At 41.2% G+C, this 25859-nt stretch overlaps 1 protein-coding gene across 4 annotated transcripts in view; it reads right to left on the reverse strand.

Moving 5' to 3' along the window:
• CENPI (centromere protein I) overlaps window positions 1–25486 on the reverse strand; it is a 93365-nt gene extending 67879 nt beyond the window's left edge. Inside the window, exons 1-7 of one of the 4 annotated variants that reach the window (XM_072125778.1) lie at window positions 25336–25486; window positions 15699–15851; window positions 15471–15608; window positions 14755–14873; window positions 6482–6589; window positions 3072–3120; window positions 1755–1801 (exon numbers count right to left, since the gene is read on the reverse strand). In XM_072125778.1, coding sequence (XP_071981879.1) covers window positions 1755–1801; window positions 3072–3120; window positions 6482–6589; window positions 14755–14873; window positions 15471–15608; window positions 15699–15807 — 570 coding nt within the window. In that variant the 5' untranslated portion in view covers window positions 15808–15851; window positions 25336–25486. Of the gene's footprint in view, window positions 1–1754; window positions 1802–3071; window positions 3121–6481; window positions 6590–14754; window positions 14874–15470; window positions 15609–15698; window positions 15852–25305 lie in introns of all 4 variants that reach the window. The other 3 variants (XM_072125777.1, XM_072125779.1, XM_072125780.1) reach the window with 3 other exon arrangements.
• Window positions 25487–25859: the final 373 nt, after the last annotated feature.

Here is a 25859-nt window from a genome sequence, read left to right on the forward strand (position 1 = left end):
GGTTAAAAGACTCCTATCAAATTGAAAACGTTGCCGTTATGCCAGTTGGTGAATATTTTATTACCATCGTTGCTGACAACGGACTACCGATACTCTTTTACTTTATGTAGAACCTCATGATATGCATCTCAGCTGCTACAGAGCCTCATGAGACTAGCCTTGTTCACTAAATGACCAAGAAGCCTCCCTGACTAATGTAGCTAGGTTGGAATTTGAGGAACAGCAGTAAATGGCAATTCAAGACCACTTCTCCAAAGTAGCATGTCATTTTTTTAATCCTTTTTCCCCATGGATAAATACCTACTTCTTGAGGAAGGGGGAGCATTAGTGACCGCTTTAAAGGGGTTTTCCCCCTCACATTTCAATCTCCTAGTGATGTTTACACAAATCAGGATCACATTAACCCCTTACTTTACAATGTTACTCAGTTTTATTGCTATTTTAGTTGCTATCACTCCCTCGGCTACTCGGTGCAAAATTCCAGGGTGTGGGTGGGGACTTTCTAAGCAGACAATTTATTATCCATCTAGTTCTGTAGAGTGACAATGTCGTTAGATTATGATGGTACAGGTGAATATGCACTTTCATCTGGCTTCTGACATTGTGTAATAGGCATCTCTCTTTCTATGTGTCAGTACAGAGGCTGACAGACAGAGGCTGCAGACTTTTACACTGTTACACTTTTAGCCCTGCTACATCTGTGTTCTCACAGATATGTGCCTGACTCCCCCTTCCCTGGATCACTTATCTCCTTGTAGTTTGCAGCCTCTCACTCTGATCACAATGTCGTGCCAGGAAGCGATCAGTGAGCGTCTCTGAGCTCCATGTATGAGGTATGGCTACAGGCAAAGAGTAGAGAGAGACTGAAATCTCATCTGCATGCTGTCACACAGAAATCCAAGATGGCGGTCTCCCGACCCAAAGTCAGAAGTTACAGGGTCATGTGGAGGGGCAACTGAAATGGTGTACACCAGGACTGATAGAGGCAGGTTGGACCTATATCTGTGAAATGCTGTATTTTTGTTAATAACAGTGAATTAAAAAATTCACTGTTATTTTGTTATCCTGAGTAAATATAATGATTATGGATGATTGCCCACCAAGTTTTAGTCACCGTTTTCCTGACACAATATGTTTATGAAGTTTCAATGAGGAAAGCTTAATCTGTGGTGGACTGGAACAGTTCAGGGTGCAGAGCTCAGGGCTCCTCAGAAAATCCTACAGCCATCTTGTCAAATAGGAATTTGCAGACTTGTCCCCAGAATCCCTTAACCACAGGACAGGACCACAGTAAATGGAACAAAGTACCTAAGGTCTCAGAACACTGATGGCATAAATCTCTTTCAGGAAATAGGCGATAATCATGTGTGCATCTGTTCTCAATCCCCAAAGCATAACAAGACCGTTTTGTCTAGTTGGGAATGCATTGCGAGGATTCTCTCAATTTAAAATTCTCCATACCACAAATCAACAGTTAAGGATCTCACAGTTCAGGCTTCCTAGCAGGATTTTATAGCCTTGCAACAAGAAAAATTATTACTAGTAATTAATGGAGTAAATCAGTGGTAAAAGCAAAATAATCAAAGGTATGGTGAGGGTAATGCATGAAAGATTTCCCCACAAACAGGTTAGGGACAAACTGAATACTATAAAGGAAACATGTAAGAAACTTTAGTTTGGGCTAGAGTGTTCATTTCAATGAGCATAATAGAGAATACACTGTGGATGGGGCCTTATAATCATGCATTGCATACCTTTCTGCTCTGAAGTTCAAGGAGACTCCGGACTCTGTATGCTTTTACTGTTGAGATTTAAAAATAAATTCAGATAAATGAAATAAACTAGTGATGTTTAACAGCTTCTACTCTACAGAGTAATGAAAGTGATCATTTTGACCCCACAGGTTTTTACAATTTATTAATATTGAGCTTTGAAAATGGGAATAAAACTGCCTTATGTACACAATGTTATTGCTTCTACAAGCTTGATCAATTTATTTTAAAATGTGATCCCATTTTAAAGATAAGGCATCCAGTTTATTGGTTAATTCACTCATACTAGACCTGGCAAAACTGTTACATAGTATCATAGTTTATTAGGGTTGAAAAAAAAAACAAAATGTCCATCAAGTTCAACCAAGGAAGGGAAGGGATTTAGGGGAAACAATTCTAGATAAAATAACCATCAATGTTATTTAGATGTAAAAAGGCATCTAGGCACTTCTTGAAGCTCTCCGTTGTTCCTACAGTGACCAGTGCCTGAGGAAGGTTATTCCTCAAACTGATAGTTCTCATAGTTAAAAAGCCCTGTCACCTCGAACAATTTGTTTTTCATAATAATTTTCAATCATTATAGATAGCCAGATTTTTAGCCCCCCTAGGTTAAGGGATAAATTGAACGATGGCAGGCTGACAGACGTCCACTGATCAAGAAAACAGGGTCCCATTCTCACTAATCGACTGAATGCTAGGTAAAGCAAGCAGCCTGCCATTCCATTCAATATTATGGACGATTTTTTTCCCCTTTAACAGCTTACCGTATATACTTGAGTATAAGCCAAGCTTTTCAGCACAAAAAAAAAAAAAAAAAGTGCCGAAAAACCCTTACTCGGCTTATACTCAAGTCTATGAAAAAAGCCCCTCTATACTCACCTTTCTGATCCCCCCCCCTCCCCACCTTGCAGGTCCTCTTCTGAAGCTCCATGTCCAGCTTAGGGTGCCCGCGCACTGCGTCGCACACACACCATGACGTCAGCTGCGTGCGGAGACCAGCAGACGGAGCTACAGAACACAAAAAGGACCTGCGGGGGGCGTGGGAAAGGAGAGTTTATGGGGGGGGGGTGGTTTCCTTCTATAGGCTGGGCGCAGGGGGCGGCTGGGTAGATACTGGGGGGGGGGGGGGGGGGTGCGCATGTGCTGGCTGGCTAGATACTGGGTGTAGACTGCCCAAAGCATTTCCCACCCTAGGCTTATACTCAATAGGCTTTCCAAGATTTTTGTGTTAAATTTAGGCTCGGCTTATACTTGGTACATACAAATTGAGAGATCTCTGGATGAATATTTTGTTCTTACCATGCTCCTTTCTTGTTAGCAGGTACAGGAGGTGGCATAAAGATGGGCACTGTAGGGATGATAAACATATAGAAACATTTAAAGGAAACCTACCACTTGTAGTGGCAGGTTTCCGATGGCAATACCGAGCACCAGCTCAGGGTGAGCTGGTGCCGGAGCTTATTTTAGTTAGTGTTTTAAACCGCGGTATCGCGTTTTAAAACACTTTTTAAACTTTATAGCCGGCGCAGGCAGGTACGGGCTTACCATGCGCGCGGCTACATAGGAAGTGAATGAGAGCCGCGCGCATGGTAAGCGCCGAGCGCGTACCTCCATGCGCCGGCTATAAAGTTTAAAAAGTGTTTTAAACCGCGATACCGCGGTTTAAAACACTAACTAAAATAAGCTCCGGCACCAGCTCACCCTGAGCTGGTGCTCGGTATTGCCATCGGAAACCTGCCACTACAAGTGGTAGGTTTCCTTTAAAATGTTTTGTTTGCTAAAGTTAGATATAAAAGAAAAAAAAAAAAAAAAGTGTTAATTTACAGATTGTGATTTTTGATTTCAGAAAGCTATGTGCTCAACACAACATTAAAATCTTTCTTCCATCAGGGTGATCTTCAAAAAAATCCAAACCCAAATCCAAAACAGTGCAGCAGAATAAACATGGGCACAATTGTGGTTTGGCCCCAACCGGATCCAACCACTGGGGACAGTCAGGAAGGAAGATAGTAACAGACAATAAATTAGAGGATAACAAAAACTGCTACGTTTTTCATTTCTGTATTCAACCAGTCGAAAATGACTGATGGAAAACAAGAAAGATGGGTCTCTTGCAGCATCCTAAACAATGCTTCTTTTAACCCCTAGGCGCACCAGGACGTTATAGTACGTCCCGGTGGCTAGATACTTAGCGCACCAGGACGCACTATAACGTCCTGCTTCTGGCACCGGCTCACGAACGGAGCCGGTACCAGAAGCAGCGGCTGTCAGCTGTCTAGTACAGCTGACAGCCTGCGCTAACACCCGCGATCGGAGCCGACTACGATCGCGGGTGTTAACCCCTTACACGCCGCGGTCAAGCATGACCGCGGCGTGTAAGGGTCTTCCCCCTATGGATCGGATCCCCCGTGCCGCTTACCGGGGGATCCGATCCTCTCCTGGGCAGCTCCGAGGACTGGCATGTGCCCCGGAGCTGCCCAGTTTCCATGGCAGCCAGAACCCTTCCGGGTCTGGCTGTAAACTGTCTGAGCATGCGCAAGCTTGCTCAGACAGTTTACACTGCTCTACAATAAAATAGTATTGTAGAGCAGTGTATTGAACTTAAACCAGTGATCAGAGTATCACTGGTTTAAGTTCAAGTATGTAGAAGTAAAATTATGCAAAAACACTTAACACTACACATTATAATAAATAAAAAATAAATACATAAAAATATAAGCCCCTAAAATGTCACTTTCCCATAAAAACACTTAATAAAGTATAAAAAACATAAAAACACAAAAAACCCCCGCATGTTTGGTATTGCCGCGTCCGTAACAATCTGCATAATAAAACAGAATCATTACTGGACCCGCACGGTAAACGCCGGAGGAAAAAAACGCAAAAAACGTTCCGAAAAAAAGATAATTTTTAATTAATACCCTATAAAAAATGCTCTAAAAAGTGATTTAAAAAATTTTATGCACTCTAAAATAAGCCCACTAAAAAGAACAACTGTTCTCGCAAAAAATAAGCCCCTAACAAGATTTATCTGCCAAAAAATAAAAAAGTTATGCATATGAAAAGATGGTGATGCTAAAATGAATACGATTTTCTCCAAATTAGTTTTTATTCAGTACAATTGAATAAAATACACAAAACCCCCACATATTTGGTATCCCTGCGTCCGTAACAATCTGCATAATAAAACAAAATCGTTATTAGACCCGCAGAGTGAACCCCGTAAAAAACAACCTCAAAAAACTCTCTCTGAAAAAAAGATGATTTTTTATTAATGCCCTTTAAAAATGCTCTAAAAAGTGATTTAAAAAAGTTACGCAATCTAAAATAAGACCACTAAAAAGAACAATCCTTCTCGCAAAAAAAAAGCCCTTAAACAGATTTATGAGGTGAAAAATAAAAAAGTTATGCATATGAAAGACGGTGATGCTAAAATTAACAACAATTTTGCCAAATTACTTTTTATTCAGTAAAAATGGAAAAAAATAAAAAATCTATATAAATGAAGTATTTTTGTAATCGTGGCGACCCATAGAATAAAAATAATATACTATTTTTATGGTATGGTTAACGGCCAAAAAAAAAACACATAAAAATGTTCCTAAAAATTAACGATTTTCATTTCCTCGACCAACAAAGCTTTAATTAAATCTCACCAATTAGCTATAGATGCCCCAAAATTATGTACCAGAAAAGTGCATCTCATGTGGCAAAAGAAATAAGCCCCTATAGGTCCTCAATAAAAAAAGAAAAAAATTATAGCCTGTACAATGTGACATAGCAAATTGGATCTGGATGACGCCTCCTTCCCTCCTATGCCCAGCCGTGCACCCATACAGCAGGTTACCACCACATATAGGGTATCGGTGTACTCGGGAGAAATTGGGTATCAAACTTTGTGGAGCCTTTTTTCATTTAATCCATTGTATATGTTTAATTTTCCACCCAAAATGAGTGTATTGTGAAAAAATATTACAATTTTCAGACTGCACCTCCGTTTTGTTTTAACCCCTATAAAACACCTAAAGGGTTAACAAACTTCTTAAAAGTGGTTTTTCATACGTTGAGGGGTGTAGTTTCCACAATGGGGTAATTTATGAGTCTAGCTATTATTTAGGCCTCTCAGTGTCAATTAGAAGTTGAGCAGGTCCATCTAAATACGGGTTTTGGTGATTTTACAAAAAATGTGAAAAATGATACCTAAATTCTGAGCCTCAGAACATTCTAGTAAAATATGTGGAATCTTAAAAAAACCATGCCAACATAAAGCAGACATTTGGGAAATGTAAGTTATGAATTTATTTGGGTGCTATGACTATCTGCATCAAAAGTAGAGAATTTAGAACGTTGAAAATATAGAATTTTTCCAATTTTTTGCCAAATTTTGTTTTTTTTCATAACTAAACGCAAAAGATTTCATCCAAATTTTTAAACTAATTTGAAGTACAATGTGTCACGAGAAAACAATCTCAAAATCCCCTGGATATCTCATAGCATTCCCACGCTATAACCACTTATAGTGACACAGGGCAGATTTGAAAAATGGGTCCGCGTCCTTTAGGCCAAAAGATGCTGTGTCCCGTAGGGGTTAATAACCATTCATAAACTGGTAGTCTGCCTTTAAGAATACACATTTTGAAACCTCTCTCAATTGAGCTTAGAAGACCAAAAAGCTTTGAGAAAAAAAAAAAAAAAAAAAGTTCTCCTACCATTTTGTCATCCATTAGCAAACAGAAGAAAAAGTTGTAAAGTGATGAGAGGACATCTTTGCATGAAATGAGATCAAATACAGAGATCAGCCAGCGAATAAAGAGGGTCTGCGAGTGTAAACAAAAAAAGGAAAATTTAAAAAGTATTTAAATTTTTTATACAATTGCTTTCCTTTAAATTGTACTATTTAGTCTGTAAAAAAGCAACAATATGACAGCCATATTCCGAGACGAAAGATTTCCCCAGGATCTAGGCTTCTTCCAATATAGTAATCTATGATGCTAGGAGTCCCTGTGCTTCCCCTAGGGGTTAAAGTTTAGTAATGAAAATCAGAGTACCGTATTTTTCGGACCATAAGAGGCACCTAGGTTTTAGAGGAGGAAAATAATAAAGTAACAGCAAAGTAACAGCGCCGTATGGAGCGGTGCAGCCATATTTCTATTTAAAGAGGGGCAGGGGCGAGCAGCGCTCACCCCCTCCTGCCCTCCCGGGCACCAACATGTGAATGTAGCCTAAGGGGACTGTGTAGGGGATATACTTTTATTAGGGGTCATTGTGTGACATTTGGTGAAGCTTTAATAGTGTACTTTGTGTGGAGAGAATTAATGTGGAGACTATTAGGGGACATTTTATGGGACACGTACCTTGTGCTGAAGGATGACTCTCGTACCGACACCAAGTGTTCTGTCAGATTCAGCCCTATACAGAACACTTGGTGGTCGGGAGGGAATATTGTTCTTTTGACCCAACACTGAGCAAGCTCAGCCAACCAGTGTTGGGGGCAGAATTAGTGATGGGAATTACGGCTCTTTTGGCTCTCAAATGGCTCTTTAGATAGAATTATGCTGGCACGTAGTCAGGGGGTCTCAAGAGAAACCAGGGCTGTATAGGTATGAGGATGTGTGACAATGGCCACAAGAGCTTACGATCTATGAGGAGGAGGGGGACAGGAAGTGACAGTGCTTGTACAATGGTCATAAGAGCTTACACTAAGAGGACGACGACACAGTAGGCGACATAAGATTGTAAGCTCCTGTGGCCATTGTACAAGTCCTGTCACCTCCTGTGTCCCATGCATAGAATATTAATCATCTTAACCATGTTGTACTTCAAATACAAATTCAAATAATCAAATACTTATGTCAGGCTCAGGTAATCTCTATCAATCAATTGATCTCTTTGGGAATAGGTAAATTTCACAAACCTGTGAACACCACAGCAGGCACAGGACCACCATCACAGATGACAAACGTTTGCAAACAAATGCTACTTGACTCTCCTTTCTCCAAGATCACCTCAGACTCTCCCAAGTAATCTAGTATGCATGCGCAGGTGTAATTCACTGTACAGGCGATCCCCTACTTAAGGGCATCTGACTCACAGACGACCCCTAATTAAAGACGGACCCCTCTGTCTACTGTGACCTCTGGGGAACTTCTCTGAACTATAGTCCCAGGCTGCTACAATAACTGTTAGGTGTCTGCCATGAAGTTTTATTGATATCCATGGTCCAATTACAGCAAAAAATTTTGAAACTCCAATTGTGACTGGGGCAAAAAAAAACATTTTTGTCTGGATCTACAATTATAAAATATACAGTTTCGACTTGCATACAAATTCAACTTAAGAACAAACCTATGTAACCTATCTGGTACATAACCCAGGAACTGTCAGGGAAATGTCCTCAATAGGTTCAAATAGGGGGTTTGATCGTGCAGACAAAACCAGAGATAAATCCCACAAAAAGGTCTCATTCTGTCAAAGGCTTTAAGAAACTGTTTCATATCAGTTTTCAGACAGTTAAGATCCTGGTATATATCTTGGAAGTTGTCTTTTTCCTGCTTGATAATAGAGTAGAAATCACAGGGTTGGAACAACCCTTTTTCTGTCAATAACTTCCTCTCAATCTCCAAGCTGTCAACTGTAGCTGAGAAAAGGATGGATAGAGGATTGGACGCTGGATAAAAGGTCTGACACTTCTGGAAGATTCCAATATTCTCCAATAACAGGGGAAACCATGACATGGTCAAAAAGGGCGTTATCAAAATTGACGCTTTTTGTTGCAGAATCTTCTGGAAGATCTTTGGGATCAAAAAAAAATAAAAAAGGGGAAAAGCGTATAATAAGAAAGGAGACCAGTCTTGAAACAGTCTTGCAAACAGGTCCAGGAAAGCAACTCCCCATCTGTTGGTAATCTGCTGGAAGACCGTTGGTAAAAGTCTTCAATCGCTTTCCCTTATTTGAAAGCAGCTCAAATAATTTGCTTGAGTGTTCAAATGGACTGCTGAAAAAGAAAGCACATTAAGTTCTGCCTATTGAAAGATCAGTTGTGAAATTTGCAAAGACTGGAACTTTTGGTACCTCCTTGTTTGTTGAGATAGGCTACTGTTGTAGAATTGTCCGACTGGATCTGGAGAGGTTTGTGTTGCATCTGAGCGCTGAAAAATTTTTAAGCCTCCCATAGTGCTGACAGTTCTAGTATAAAAGGCCACACCCTCAACCTCCCACCAGTGTTTATCAAATAACTACACCGGTATAGGATCCAACTCAAATTTATTCAGTACGTTAATTTCACATACATAGATAAAACATAAAAAACTTCTTATACAAGTGGGAGGGAAAAAAATAGGGCCGTCATGGTGGACTTATGGAAACGGAATTACCGGTGAGACCAATTCCTTTTTTCCTTATCGTCCCCCATGACGGCCCCCTGGAGACATACCAAATTATGCCCAGTCAGGGAGGGACCACAGCCTGAAGTACTTTCCGTCCGAAGGCCAGATCTCTGGAAGTTAGAACATTAAGTCTATAGTGCTTAACAAAGGTAGTATTTGAGCTCCATGTGGCAGCTTTACAAATCTCTTCAATAGAGGCTCCCCCTCGCTCCGCCCAAGATGTAGACATAGCCCTAGTAGAATGGGCTTTGACTGAAAGCGGTAGGGGGGACACCCTGGACCTTGTAGCATTCTTTAATGGCTTTAGTAATCCATCGTCCAATTGTGGTTTTTGAAGCCTTCTTGCCTTTATGTTTTCCTGCAAATTGAATGAACAGATTTAAATTCTTTCTCCAAGGACCAGATGCTTCAAGATAATTAAGCACTGTATGCCTTACATCCAACAGATGCCATTTCTCCTCCATAGGACTTCTTGGATGCTGGCAAAATGTTGGTAAGACAATCCCTTGGTTCCTATGGAAATTGGAGACAACCTTAGGCAAGAAATTTCTGTCAAGCTTAAGCGTAATCCTATCCTCAGATATAGACCAATAGGGTTCACAGATAGACAAGGCTTGCAACTCACTTAACCTTCTAGCCGATGTGATGGCTATAAGGAAGGCAGTCAAGAGACGCATGTTGTAAGAATCATTTGGTTCAAAAGGGGCTCTCAGTTAGGGCGTCTAAGACTAAAGATAAATCCCACTGAGGGGATGACTCTAACAGTAGGACGTAGACGTGTACAGGCCTGGAAAAATCTTTTAACCCACCTGTGTTCTGCAAGTGCGGTGTCATAGAATGCACTCAGGGCCAAGACCTGGACTTTCAAGGTGCTAGGTCGAAGCCCCTTTTCAAACCCGTCCTGTAGAAAATCAAGGATTTGACATACATTAGGAAAATCCTGATTAGGCATATCCTTAGACCAGGAACAAAACTTTTTCTGTATTTTAAGATATATGGCATGAGTTACTGGTTTCCTACTATTTTTAAGGTCTTAATTACCTTATATGATAATCCCTTCGTTTTCAAGAAGGCGCTTTCAGGATCCAGGATGCCAATTTTAGAAACCCTGCGTTCTGATGCAGGACTGGTCCCCGATGTAGAAGGTCTGGCCTCTCGGGAAGAATGAATGGAAGGTCCACTGCTAACTTCTGAAGAATTGGGAACCAACTCTTCTTCGGCCAGAAGGGTGCGACCAGGATAAGACTGGCTGGACTAATCAACAGCTTCTGCAGCACCTTGCTTACCAACGGGATTGGGGGAAAGGCATATACCAGATCTTGGCTCCAGACCTGTGAGAACGCATCCAGCCCCCAAGGGGCCTCTCTTGGATTTAGTGAGTAGAACTTCTCTACCTTGCAGTTCTTCCTTGAGGCAAACAGATCGATGGATGGTAATCCCCATCTTGAAATGATCTCCTGAAAGACCTCCTCGTTCAGACTCCACTCGTGTGGAACGATCTGAGATCTGCTGAGAATCCGCCACTACATTTTCTGAGCCCTTCAGATGGATGGCTAAAATTGAGCGAAGATTCTCTTCCGCCCATGAGAATATTTTCTGGGATATCTTTAGCAGTTCCCTGGATCTGGTTCCGCCCTGCCTTTTTAGATAGGCAACATTATTTTTATGTGATGCCCTTTCAAGTCGTCGGTACAGGCTTCTAATGTCTCCAGGACTGCTCTCAATTCTCTTTCGATTGAAGAGACTTGTTTTCTTTCCCGGGACCAACGACCAGCAGACTCATTGCTGTCCGAACTGACACTGACTTCCTCTTCTGGAAATTTCTGATATTCCCAAGAAGCTTGTCCGCTTTCTCCTGTGGAAGATAGGAGGTTTGTGTTAGAGTTCAGGGATACCCCTAAAAATTATTTTATGTGACTTGGGGTCAAGTCCGATTTTTTCTAGATTTATGATCCATCCCAGGGATTGCAATATCTCTATTGTTGTCTTCTTCTGACTCTCCATGTGACTTACCGAATCTCCGATCAACAGGAAGTCATCTAGGCAAGGTACCACGAAGATCTCTTCTGTTCGAAGATATTTCACTACCTCTGCCATGACCTTGGTGAAGATCCGAGGAGCTGAAGAGAGACCAAAGGGTAATGCGGTAAACTGAAAATGAAACTCCTCCCCTGAGGGTGACAACACTGCAAACCATAAGTTTCTCTGTGATTCTGGATGAATGGGTACATGGTAGTATGCATCCTTGAGGTCCAAGGTGCATAAAACGGCATTGTGAGATATTAAAGGGGTGGCAGACTTCACCGACTCCATTTTGAATTTGGCGTATGCTACCCATTTGTTCAAAAATTTCAGGTTTGTGATTAATCTGAAGGTTCCATTTGTTTTTTTTAATCAGGAATAAGGGAGAATAATGACCCATACCTTTTTCTTCTTGGAGGACTGGACTGATCACGTTCAGCTTCAGCAGACCGGAAACTTCTTCCCAAAGGAGACCTGTTAGTTTGTCTGAGGATTGCCTGGATACAACAAATCGGTGAGGGGTGGTGACCCAAACTCTATAAAATAACCGTCCTTGATTATTGAGAGCACCCACCTGTTTGAAGTTATGTTCTCCTATTGGGGGGTGAAAATTTTTCAGTCTTCCCCCCCCCCCCCCCCACTCTGGCGTCATTGCCGTTTTTCTTGCTTATTTGTGGAACTGAAGAGGAACGGTTTGCTTCTTCCTCCTCTGGATGTATTCCCAAATCCTTGTCTCCATGTTTGTCTGCCCTTAAATCTCTGCTGATCTCTGGTTGAGCGAAAGCCACGAAAAAACTGTTTGTCTGTTGCTTTGCATCCGGAAACCCTTTCTTACTGTCAGCTGCTTTATCCAGGATATCATCCAGCTCTGCACCAAACAAAAACTCCCCAGAAAAAGGAAGGCTACACAACTTAGCCTTAGAACGCACATCTGACCACTGCTTAAGCCAAAGCGCCCTTCTGGTTGCATTTGACAATGCGGCTTCCCTTGCGGAAAAACTAATAGTCTCTGCCGATGCGTCTGCTAGAAAGGCTGCTGCTGACTTCAGTAGCGGGATGGAATCTAGAATCTCTTCCCTAGACGTACCTTCTCTATCGTGATCCTCAAGCTGTCTTAACAAAAAGAAAAGAGTGCGAGAAACTGAGGTAGTTGCAACATTAGTTTTAAGAGTCGCCATAGAGGCCTCCCATGCTTTCTTAAGCAGACAGTCTGACTTCCGATCCATAGCATCCTTTAACTGGGTAGAATCCTCAAACGGTAAATCAGTTTTTTTTAACAACTTTGGAAATGGGATCAACTCTGGGCACATTATCCCAAATTTTCGTCTCCTCAGGATCAAATAATAAACGGTTCCCAAATTCTTTGGGGATTGTTAAACGTCTTTCTGGGTCTTTCCACTCATCCAAAACAAGATCTTTCAGATTTTCAATGATTGGAAAAACTCGTACTTTCTTCTTTCTCAAACCTCCAAACAATTCAGTAGAAGAAACTACTGACCTTTCTTCTACTGTGTCCTCAATATTAAGGGTGTCTCTTAATGCCTTAATATGCCCATCCATATCTTCATTTGGAAAATGATATTTAGGGTCATTGGGTACGGATTGTTGTAGGATATCAGACTCTATATCTATTTCATATGAACATGAAGGTTGCTCATCGTCAGTATCTACACATACAGGATTTCCTCTGACTTTCTTATGCGGCGAACGTCTAGAAGCTTTAATCTCCTCACGCATCACAACCCTTAATTCATCCATAAATGAAGATTTCTCTTCTATTAATATCTTGTCCAAACAATCCTTGCATAAGCTCTTTTTATATGGCACCAAGTTTTGTATTACACATCTGGCAGCGTTTAGACGGTGCCTTTTTTGGTCTCTCCTTATCACATTCCTTAACTTTCTCCTTGACAAACATGTCCTTCTCCTAATTATAAAAACACAGGAGTGATGCTTAATTAAAAAGCCGACTCCCAAACACCGCATATAGTGCCAGCAACATTGGCATTCAGCCCCCGAACGAGCCGTAGAGCCGCCGGCACCTGTCCGCAGAGAAAAGAGGTTATTTTCTCTTCTTTCCAAAACTTCTTTAACCATCACCCCACAGGCCAGCTGACGTCATTGAGGACAGGACTTTTAAGAGGAAGAAGCAGAAACCTCTGTCAACAAGTCTCCGTCTGCAAAGACTGGAACCTGGAAGAGTTGTCTCTTTTGGACTGGTCAGAATGAAAGCCCTTCTGGTTCCAAAAGGACTTCTTTTCGGACGCCTTTACCAAAATATCATCAAGTTTTGACCCAAAAAGTCAATCTCTTTCACAGGGAACGGCAACTAGCTTGTTCTTAGATCCTGTGTCACCCGATCAGGTTCTCAACTATGTGCATCCTCTGGCTGAGTTAGCTAATGTTGAGGCTCTGGGTGAAAGTTTAATCATGTCTGCTGAGGTATCTGCCATATAATTTGCAGCTTTAGGAAAAAGAGGCAAAGATGCAAGAATATCTTCTCTAGGAGTTCCTGCTGTTAGATGTTCTTCCAGCTTGCATCTTGCTGTAGAGGTGGCGGCAAAACTAGGCCTTAGCATAGCCGTATTAGATTCCCAAGAATGTTTCAATAGGGTTTCAGTCTCCTTATCCATAGGATCTCTAAAGGGAACCCATCATCCACAATTTGCCTTATACTGCTTGACAATACTCTGGTAATGGTTTACAATACCATCTAGTTTTTGCATCTTTCATGGTCCAGTGTGGTGACATCGTCCAGAAAATTAATTTTGAAATGAGCTGTAAATAGGTTTTAAAAGGTTAAGGAGGAGGAGAGTTTAACACTGAAGTCAAGGTGAAGAGATCTTTGTCTTTGGATGCAGGATCATTAATTACAATGAAGGAGGATTCCTGAGGAAGAGAGCATGACTTCAGTGTTAAACTCACCACCTCCTAGATTTTATAGATGATGCCAGCACACTGCCAGTAACATGATCTGGAAGGTGGACAGCTGCTTGGCAACATACTGGTAGTGGTTTATTAGATCAATTTCTGCTGAATGGTTCGCTTTAAGTAGATATTTTGCCGAAGCATGCGCTTCTCTACCGTTTTGAAGATGCAGGTCTATCTAATATATAAAGCCGAGTGTGTGTATTTGTATGTGCGTGCGTTAAAAGGAATTTGCATCGCCGTGTTTACAATCACCAAATTTTGCACAGCCGCTCACTGTGACTCAGGGAACGTCATAGATTCGGTTTCATGCCGGTAGAGAGTGAGTGATGGATACATAGAGATAAAAATATTTTTTTGTTAACCTATTCTATTTTGTTATGGTTAAGAACAGTTATTTACTATCCTAGGCAATGCCGGAATCTACCGCTGTGAAGGAAAAAATTTTTAGCTAAAAGAAGGGGGTTAGTCAGTTAATAGAGCTCTATAGGAACCTGTTACTAGCTGTATATGTACAAAGGTGGTGACAGGTTCCCTTTAAAACCACCAATTTACTTTTTTTTAGTTCTTTGAAAGAAAATTGTGTTATATTTTATACTTAAGATATTTAGTTCTAGTTCCATTAATCATAAAAATAAAATACTAACCCGTGTACTGGTGGTACTTTTTCCGGTACAGAACAGAGACACAGCTGAAGTAATACAATTCTGATGCAGTTCTGTAGCAGGAATCAGACACTTCAGGATTCGTGTATTCACACTTTCAGCTTAAAGAATGCAAACAAAACAAAAATTATATTTATACCTTAACCAATTGATGCCCACAGCAAATTTATAGCAGATTTATAGGCTATAAATATGACTCCTCTCTCTCCTCACCCATATCCTGAGTATTAATCACTTTACAGCGCAGCAGCTCCACAAGCATATGCATCTTTGATGAAGGTGGCAACATGACATGGAGCTTCTGCACATTCACAGGGAACCAGATACGCCGGCAAGCCTGCATTAACTGTGCATGCGTGGCCCCAAAGAACAGTGTGGAAAGGACACACAGGGATACAGCGGTCGGCAGTGCTGGAGAGTCACCTGAACTCCCTGCACTTGGACTCAGCAGTTACTAGATTACTGATGGTATATTTCCTTTAACCTCTCTAAAATAAAAAAAAAATAATAATTTATAAAAAAGGGTTAACCAACTTCGTAAAAGTGGTTTTTCCCACACGCTGAGGTGCATAGTTTCCGTTATGTAGCTTATGAAATTTTACTATTTAGGCTTTTCAGTAAAGCAGACATTTGGTAAACACGAGTTATGAATTAATTTTGGTATTTTTCAAAAATACCAAAATGAAAATGTACTTTACCAAGGTTGCCACTAAGTGCAAGTCTTAGCAGTATATCAACACCATCTGCTGGAATTCCATGTTTGAGGCCTATAGACTCTATCTTAGTAAGATGTTGAATAAGAGTAAGATTTCCTTTTAAGGAGACTTTAGTAGTAACTAGGCAAAATAAAAAGAAATAAATTAGTAACAGTTTTAAAAGATGCATTTCAAGAATATATCATAAGAAATGCAAACATGTTTACATACTTTGCTTGAAGTAATGAAGGGCCTCATCCAGTATTTGTGGGTGCCGCATGATAGTGTCCTTTGGTTTCAACTTTGCCATCTTAGTTTCAGAATCTTTCACACTTTCCATTGAATATATAGGGTGCAGGCCACAGAAGATCTACCAATATAGACCTAGATGATAGCAAGAAAAATAAAGGCTGAAACAGCAATGTGGCGTAATGGACAATAAATACAAGTGTGGGTATAGGCCTCAGCGAACCCGACTCCAGGGCAAGCGAATAAGTAATCCAATCCAAAAGAAGGCGAGGCAGAACTCCAGTAGAGTAAATGGTGTTTATTACTCCCCCAGAGTGAAAAAGTGCAACCTTTCAGCCCCTCAATGGAGCTATTCTCAATGCTTGAGAATAGCCCCATTGAGGGGCTAAAACGTCGCACTTTTTCACTCTTGGTGAATTAAAAAAAAAAGTCATTTAATCTACTGGAGTGCTGCATCGCCTTCTATTGGATTGGATGACCTAGATAGCAACATTTTACTTTTAAAACTCATTTCTACAAGAATTCAACAGCATGTCCAAATGGTCCTTTGTATGAAGGGCCATTACCCATCCATCACGTTCCTTTCTATGTGCTGTCTGATATCTTGTGGATGTATTCTGGTATTCAACTTTAGTTACCACATCATAAACAACCATTGAAAAAGTTAAAAATAGAATTGTGCCTGGAAACATAAATCCTTAACTCCATTAAAAAGAACAGAATACATATTGTATTAAAACATTATATTATACACTGATTACCGTATATACTCGTGTATAAGCCGAGTTTTTCAGCACAAAAAAAAAAAAAAAGTGCTGAAAAACATTACCTCGGCTTATACACGAGTCAATTAAAAAAAAAAATGTAATACTCACCCTCCGGCACCCGGATCCTCGGCCTCCGCTTCTCTGCATTCTTCACTAGCCGGCAGTCGCATCCATGCGAGCTGCTGGCGGGCCCACACTATGATGCGGCAGTGTCGCCGCTGATGACGTCATCGGCGGCGACACCGCCGCATCATAGTGCGCGCCCTCCGTTCGCTCGCATGAACGCGACTGCCGGCTAGTGAAGAATGCAGAGAGAAGCCGCCGCCGAGAATCCGGGAGCCGTGCAGAGTATTAAAGGGGAGTATCGTCGGAGGGCGAGTATTAAAGTTTATTTTTTTATTTTTTTTTTTTTTATTAGCTTGGCATGCTTGGGGCAGGGCAGGCTGTATACCACTTGGGGCAGGGCAGGCTCCAGAGGTCGCACTAACATTTTTCCATAAGGGTAATAATACTCTCACCATTTTTGAGGAGTAATCTCAGCCGAGGAGGAGTATGAAATTTTCAGTAATACAAATATATAACTTCTAGTCGTATATAGTGTTAATAGACTTTTGTTCCATATGACTGTTTTTACCCTGTACCGTCTTATTATATTTGTATATGTCCCCTATGATTTGTAAAGCGCTACGGAATATGATGGCGCTATATAAATAAAGATTATTATTATTATTAATGTCTATTTATAGAAGAAAATTTGTTACAGCCCGTTTTTGTAGCTTCTTGGGACAATTATAGTACTATTTGGGGCCGACGCCGGCCCCAGACCACCAACCATCCACAGAGTTGCCCAAGGCTGACGCTGCGCCCCAGACCCCACCCACAGAGAGGGCCAGATCTGACGCGCCCCCCCCCCCCCCAAGACCCCTCCACCCATAAAGTGGGCCAGAGCTGATGCTGGCCCAGACCCCTACCATAACCCACAGAGCGGGCCAGAGCCGACACTTTACTGTCATTTTTTGGGTTTTTTTTATTACATTTTTTTTTTTTTTTTTTAACAAGGTGACATGAGTTCCCTGCTAAACTTATATATAGATCACAGATAACAGTGACCTAATGGTAACAGTCTATTGGATCACTGTTATCAGTGATCTGTATACAGAGTCATTCAGGGAGGATACATATAGCACCTTCCCTGCAGCCTCTCACTGTATACAGGGGCTGCTCTGGCTATAAGATAGAGCTGTCTATGTGACAGACCAATCTTGTTCATAGCTCTGTGTGCACGGTCGCACACGGCCATGGGAGGATGGGCGGAGCTACTCACTGATCCAGCCCGCGGCCGATGTAGAACGTCATGTGACCTGTGCTCTGGTCACATGACTTTCCATCGGAGCCGCAAAATAGCTCGGCAGGAGAGGAGGGGGCAGCACTATATTGTGGGTGTTGCCGAGTGTTGTGGGCGTGAGCTGAGATCCTGGGCAGCAAGCGCCAGCAGCCAAGCACCCAGCTGGCAGATAACCACCAAGCGTATTTATACGCTTGGCGGTTTTTTGGAGGGGTAAATCAGCCTCTACAAGCGTCATAGACGCTTGTAGAGGCGTTATCGCGATCTCTGCATGAACCAATGACCAATTGGTCAATGAAGGGGTTAAAATACATCTCTGTATACAAATGTGGCTAGACAGTGATTATTCTTTTAATACAATAAAAGTATCATTTGTTAGTAAATGATTTATTACATTTTACATCTTCATAATTCTTCAAGCTATGAATACATAATATCCTATGTCCAGAAAAAAATGACAATAGTACTGCTAGATATACAGATTGAGCAAAAACATTTTATGAGGCCTAGTTCTGTTGCCACTTCTACTATTCCTTAAGTCAAACTATATTGCTGCAATGAGGACTATCTAATTGCCTTATGGATTACTTTAATGATAGATCTGTCTCTCTCTCTCTATAATATATATATATTTTTTGGACTATAAGACGCACTTTTTTTCCCCAGAAAATGGGGAAAAAAACAGTGGTGCGTCTTATAGTCCGGATGTAGCCTCCTCTCCTCCTCTCAGCCCTCCACTGCTGGAGGGAATGGATGGCAGCACCCCTGCGCTCTGCCAGCTCTGATGTATATCATGTATATCAGGGCACTGATATACATGATAATTATGGCAGCAGTGGAGAGAGAGGGGGAGGAGAAAATCACTGACTCTGGCCAATCCCCGCTCGGCTTGTAAGTAGCCCGGGAGGCTCAGAGTGAAGACAGAAGATGAAGGCTGCCGCACTGTGTGAAGAGGAGCCGAGCCTGTACAGTGCAGTGTCTGACCTGTAACTTCTATCCCAGCACAGGATCAGATAAGTGATAAGTCCTCCCTTCCCCCAGGTCTCTGCTCTCACAGTCTTAACCACTTGTTGCCTGGTATGTAGTGGCTGCTGTCCCCCTGGTAGATTGTAAGCTCTTGTGAGCATTGTACAAGCACTGTCACCTCCTGTGTCCTCCTCCTCATAGATTGTAAGCTCTTCTGAGCATTGTACAAGCACTGTCATCTCCTGTGTCCTCCTCCTCATAGATTGTAAGCTCTTCTGAGCATTGTACAAGCACTGTCATCTCCTGTGTCCTCCTCCTCATAGATTGTAAGATCTTGTGGCCATTGTACAAGTCCTGTGTCCGTCCTCTCATCCTCCTCATAGATTGTAAGCTCTTGTGGCCATTGTACAAGCACTGTCATCCCCTGTGGCCTCCTCCTCCTCAGAGATTGTAAGCTCTTGTGACCACTGTACAAGCACTGTCATCTCCTGTGTCCTCTTCCTCATTGATTGTAAGCTCTTGTGCCCATTGTCACATATACTCATACCTATACAGCCCTGGTAACTCTTGAGACCCCCTGACTACGTGCCAGCATAATTCTATTTAAAGATAGGCTGCTCGCCCCTGCCCCTCTCCGAAGAGGAACATGGCTGCACTGCCCAGTTATTTACTGTTACTTTATTAAATACTTTGGCATACTATTTGGGGAAAAAACATTTTTCTTATTTTTCCTCCTCCAAAACCTAGGTGCGTCTTATGGTCCAGTGCGTCTTATAGTCCGAAAAATACGATATAATATATATATATATATATATATATATATATATATATATATATATATATATATATATATATAATTAAAAAAATGGTGTACCATTATTTAAGTAACCACTGCAACATTTCAACCCCTAGGAACTGGAGTCTCTCAAACACTGTCATCATATATAAAAGCCATCTTTGATAATTTGTGTATCATAACATAGAATCAAAGCATGTAATGAAACAACACACTGATTGGACGGTTGAGGGTCAGACTTCAACAGACCAACATAAAAATGCAAAGAGTCTTCTAACGGACTTGATGATTCACCCTTTCACTATAGAAAACATCTACTTGAGCCAGATCAAAGGAACCCTGATTAAAAAATTGTAATATGATTGTAACAATTGCTTCTGTATATTAATTTACTGTATATACTTGAGTATAGCAGAGAGTTTAATAAAAAAAAAAAAAAAGTTGAAAAAAAACAAAAACCTGGTTATACTTTTGAGTCTTATAAAACACAAACTCTGTACTCACCTTTCCGACGCCCCCCATGCAGGTCCTCTTCTTTCTAGCAATGCAATGGTTCAGTTTTCCTGTGCGGTGCCGCTGCACATACAGTCATGGCCAAAAGTTTTGAGAATGATACAAATGTTAATTTATACTGCATCAGGTTTTATAATGGCAATTTGCATATATTCCAGAATGTTATAAAGAGTGATCAACTTGACTGCAATTAATTACCAAGTCAATATTTGCCTAGAAAATGAACTCCCCCCCCCCTCCCAAAACACACTTAACTTTACTGCAGGCCTGCCTTAAAAGGAGCAGCTAACATCATTTCAGTGATTACTCAAGTAACACAGGTGTGGGTGTTGATGAGGACAGGGCTGGAGATCAATCATTCATGATTAAGTAATTATCACACCACTGAACACTTTGACCCCTAGCACGGCGCGCGCCGGATCCCAGTGCATGGAACGAGCCCTCTCCGTAGCACTTAAGTCTTTGCTGCATATTGCAGCAAAGGTTTACCGGTAACACCCGCGATCAGTGCCATTCACGTGCCCTAGGGAGTCTGAAATTTTTTTTTTTTAAAAAGTTAAACAAATTATAAAAATACCTAAAAATTAAACTCACCCCCTTTCCACAGAACTGTTATAAATATTAATAAACAGTAAAAATCATAAACACATTTAGGTATTACCGCGTCCAAAAATGCCCAATCAAAATATGTTTTTTTCACTGCGTTTAACCCCATAACGGAAAATAACGCCCAAAGTAAAAAATGGCACATTTTGCCATTTTGATAAATATAAAAAAAATAAATAAAAAGTGATCAAAACGCCGTACAGTCCTAAGAATTATAGCAATGAAAATGCCATCTAAAGTTGCAAAAAATGACACCACCCACAGCTTCGTATACCAAAGTATGAAAAAGTTATTGGTGCCAGAAGATGACAAAATCCCACAAAAAAAAAAAAAAAAAAAATTGTACAGGAGGTTTTAATTTTTGTAAATGTATGAAAATATAGAACCAATACAAATTTGGTATCCCCATAAAAGTAGACATGTAATTTGTGGAGCACAGTGAAATCCGTAAAATCCAAGCCCACAAGAAAATGGTGCAAATGTGTTTTTTCACCATTTTCACTGCATTTGGAATTTTTTTCCCGCTTCCCAGCACACGGTATGGAATATTAAATACTGTCACTATGAAGTGCAATTTGTTACTCAGAAAATAAGCCATCACAGAGCTCTTTCTGTGGAAAAATAAAAAATGTTACAGATTTTTGAAGGTGGCGAGTGAAAAATGGAAGTGAAAAAAACTAAAAAGAACCAGGTCGTTAAGGGGTTAAAAGGAGGCTGGTGCTTGGCATCATTGTTTCTCTTCTGTTAACCATGGTTATCTCTAAAGAAACACGTGCAGTCATCATTGCACTGCACAAAACTGGCCTAACAGGGAAGAGTATCACAGCTAGAAAGATTGCACCTCAGTCAACAATCTATCGCATCATCACGAAATTCAAGCAGAGTCGTTCCATAGTTGCCAAAAAGGCTCCAGGGCGCCCAAGAAGGACCAGCAAGCGCCAGGACCGTCTCTTAAAAGTGTTTCAGCTTCAGAATCGGGCTACTAGCAGTGCAGAGCTTGCTCAGAAATGGCAGCAGACAGGTGTGAGATCATCTGCACGCACTGTGAGGCGGAGACTCTTGGAGCAAGGCCTGGTGTCAAGGAGGGCAGCAAAGAAGCCACTTCTCCCCAGAAAAAACATCAGGGACAGACTGATATTCTGCAAAAAGTACAGGGAGTGGACTGCTGAGGACTGGGGTAAAGTCATTTTCTTTGATGAATCCCCTTTCAAATTGTTTGGAACATCTGGAATACAGCTTGTTCGGAGAAGACAAGGTGAGCAATACCTCCAGTCTTGTCTCATGCCAACTGTAAAGCATCCTGCAACCATTCACGTGTGGGGTTGCTTCCGAGGGAAGAAAACAGAGATTTGGGGTCCATGACCTGGAAACTCCCCAGATCTTAATCCCATTGAGAACTTGTGGTCAATCAAAACCCAACAAATTGTGACAAAATACAAGCATTGATTGTGCAAGAATGGACTACAGTCAGTCAGGATTTGGTCTAGAAGATCATTGAGAGCTGCCAGGGAGAATTGCAGAGGTCCTGAAGAAGAAGCATCAACACTGCAAATATTGACTTGCTGCAGTAACTCATTCTAACTGTCAATAAAAGCTTTTGTTACTCATAATATGATTGCACTTGTATTTCTGTATGTGATAAAAGCATCTGACAAACACACATAAAACCAGAGTGCAACAGATCATGTGAAAATATAATATTTGTGTCATTCTCAAAAAATTTTGGTCATGACTGTATATTTACATGGCTGCTATGGGGTCGTGATCTGGTCGCAAATCACGGCCCCCACAGACTTTGGTGGCTCCCAGTCAGGGTGAGCATGCAGTGCTTCGCCGCACCATGAACTGTGAAGTGCCAGACACAAGCGCAAATTTTTATTTTTTTTTTACTTTTTCTACTTGGGATATACATGCAGCAAAACCTATGATGGATGCTGATCTAGATACAGTAGGAAAAAAAAACAAACAAAAAAAACATTACGTACATCATTAAAGCTCCACCAAATGAGCAGATAAAAATATGATAATCTCCAATTGGATAGGAGATAATCCCACAAGGGAGCACGCCTTCTTTTACTTATATCTCTCAACAAAATGTAGTTTAACTTATACAGCAATTCTACGAAGCAACACCGGGATGAGCCTACCAACCTCTACTTTGGCTTGGGATACACTTTGTGACATAAAGGGGAAAAAAAAATAATCATGAAAAATAGTGTATGTATTCAGAGGATTCCTGCCAAACCAAAACACCTTATTTTACCAGTGACAGCATCTAATGCCGTTTTGCAAAGACCAAAAACACTATTTCAACAGCAGCTCCTCTCTTCTACATAAAAAGATATGCAATATTTTTCAAAATGAAAAATGACTACAGAACCCAAATATCTATTGTTCATCAAGTATAATTGCATTGCATACATTAAAATGGTATTAAAAATGTAACCTTCTGTTGGTACTCAATGTATTCAATCCATTGAACTAAATCACTAGAAAGATAGCAAAAGTTGTTCAGTTCTCTATTAAAGAAAACTATCATTCGCTTTCAGGCAAAATAGACTAAAAAAATACTCACCTAGAGAGGGAGGTGCGGTGGAGTGCATAATTATCCCCCACACTCTAAGCTGCGGATTTTAAGTTTCTTTTCTATGTCATCCCGGCACGTCAACATTAAAGGAAACCTACCACTTGAAGTGGCATGTTTCAGAAGAAAATACCGAGCACCAGCTCAGGGTGAGCTGGTGCCAGAGCTTATTTTTTGTTAGTGTTTTAAACCGCTGTATCGCGGTTTAAAACACTTTTTAAACTTTATAGCCGGCGCAGGGAGGTATGCACTCGGCGCTTACCATGCGCGCGGCTCTCCTTCACTTCCTATGTAGCCGCGCGTACCTCCCTGCGCCGGCTATAAAGTTTAAAAAGAGTTTTAAACCGCAATACAGCGGTTTAAAACACTAACAAAAATAAGCTCCGGCACCAGCTCACCCTGAGCTGGTGCTCGGTATTTCCATCTGAAACCTGCCACTTCAAGTGGTAGGTTTCCTTTAAAGAAGATCAGCACCAGGATCAACAGGCAGAGGGGTATTTTAGTCTATTTTGCCTGAAAGCTAATGATGTTTTCCTTTACAACCATAATAGTTGTAAGCTTAACGTAAACTTCCACATTAATTTAAAAAATAAACATAATATAGCCTGTACTAGGTGATAATACCAATCTACAATGGCGCTCCTTCCCTACAATGCCCTGTCGTGTGTCCATACTGCAGTTTACCACCACATATAGAGGTTTGGTATCCTTTGTGTTGGGTCATGTATTTTCCCCAAAAAAAAAAAAAAATACAATTTCAAGCTTGATCATGTTATCTTTCATGTACGAGTGTGGCTAAGCTCACATTACCGTCAGGATTTCCATTTATTTATCATACATTTTTGTAAATGGAGGTAAATAAACGGTTATAAAACTGCACATAACGGATGACAAGTCTGTTAACAGTACAAACACTTTACTTTCACAACACTGTTCTATAGCGTCTATATCTGTCCATCCCTTACAGCTGTTATATATAGATGTCTCAATTGTACCAATCTGCCTATTTTTCTTTCTATACCTCACATTTATCAATAATCTTTTACTTTTCTAAATATTTCTGTCTACCGATATCTATTTCAACATCTAAAAAAATAATTTATAAAAATCTGACACTCTCCCTCCCCATTGACCTCTATGTACAAGAACTTATGGTTATGGTAAGGTAGGCATTATCCGTTAGTAATCAGCCCCCCCCCCCCCCCAAAGAACAAAGAGTAAGAAGAAGAAAAAAAAAAAAAAAAAAAAAAAAAAAAACACACAACATGGAAGAAAAACAAATGACAACCGCTGACAAAAATTAAATTCACTTCAATGGGATTTACAACGGATCCATTGAATTTCTTACATTTTTAAAGAGGACCTGTAACCTCTAAAAACTGCCCTAGGAGCTGCTTACTTTAGTAAGATGTTGCGGTGTTGCTCTGCTAGCGTTTTCGGAAACCTCCAATAACACTAACAAACACTTGCAGCGTTGTACAATAGAAAACGCCGGACCACGCTGTAAGCGGTCCAGCGTATTCATGAGGGGGGCGGCCCAAGGCGCTACTTCACCCCCGAACCACCCCTTCTACTGCTAACTTTGGTACGCAGCTCCTAGTGCCGTTTTTTCAGGTGACAGGTCCTCTTTAAGGGGAAGCTAGAAACGGAGTTCTGAACGGTAGTGTGAATCCAGCCTAAGTAATATGCTTGGATTCCTGCATTTTGTTTGTCAAATAAAAGGGACAATCCCAGGAGGTTGTAGGTAACTTCTAAGGACTGCAGAGCGGCATGTAGGAAGTTATATGCGTGTTTATTTCCATATGTACACAGAGAGCATCCATAGCAGGCTGCATAGCTAAAATACGCTGCCAACACAAAGCATTTATGTCACACACAAATGACGGAAAATCTTTAATGCATCGCTAATGTAACTGCGACGAAAACTACAAGGGTGACTTTACCCAAACCGTTACACGGGGGGCATTCTATTCATACACCATAAAACATACTGTGTCCGGTCCGCTACATACCCTGTCATTCACCGCCCGATCACTTCTCACCTTGCGTCCACTATTCAAACCGCGCGGGCTAGCTCACTGCGCATGCACAAAATTCTTTTGGAGAAGGGGGCGGTTTTAGTGTTTCCGGGAGAGTCTGACGTCACGCGGCCATGTGCCGCTGCGTTCACCTCACGTGACTGGTTCCCTGCCTCTGGGCGCGATGTCTGTACTAGTTACTAGGGAACATGCGCAGTAGGTGATTGGCCCGTGTATTCCGGAGTCATTAGTAATGACTCTGCGAGGTGCTGGGAGCTTACGTTAAAGGATTGTTAGGGAGTCTTTATTAGCTTATACGGATCTGCTGGAGTCTTTGTTTAGGGGACGTCTAGATTTATGTAGCTGATCCTCGCCCGGGAGTTTGTCGTTAGATGTGCCTGCCGTCTATACTTAATGCTATATTTCTGAATACTTTAGGGAATAGGTGCACAACCTTTCGGTATGAGGGCCGCATTGTCCTGCCGTTCAACTTCAGGGGGCTGCACTGATAACTAGTAACCTAGATGTGCCAAAAAATACAGTGCTCA

This window comes from Engystomops pustulosus, chromosome 9 (genome assembly GCF_040894005.1).
Source record: "Engystomops pustulosus chromosome 9, aEngPut4.maternal, whole genome shotgun sequence".
Lineage (NCBI taxonomy): Eukaryota > Metazoa > Chordata > Amphibia > Anura > Leptodactylidae > Engystomops > Engystomops pustulosus.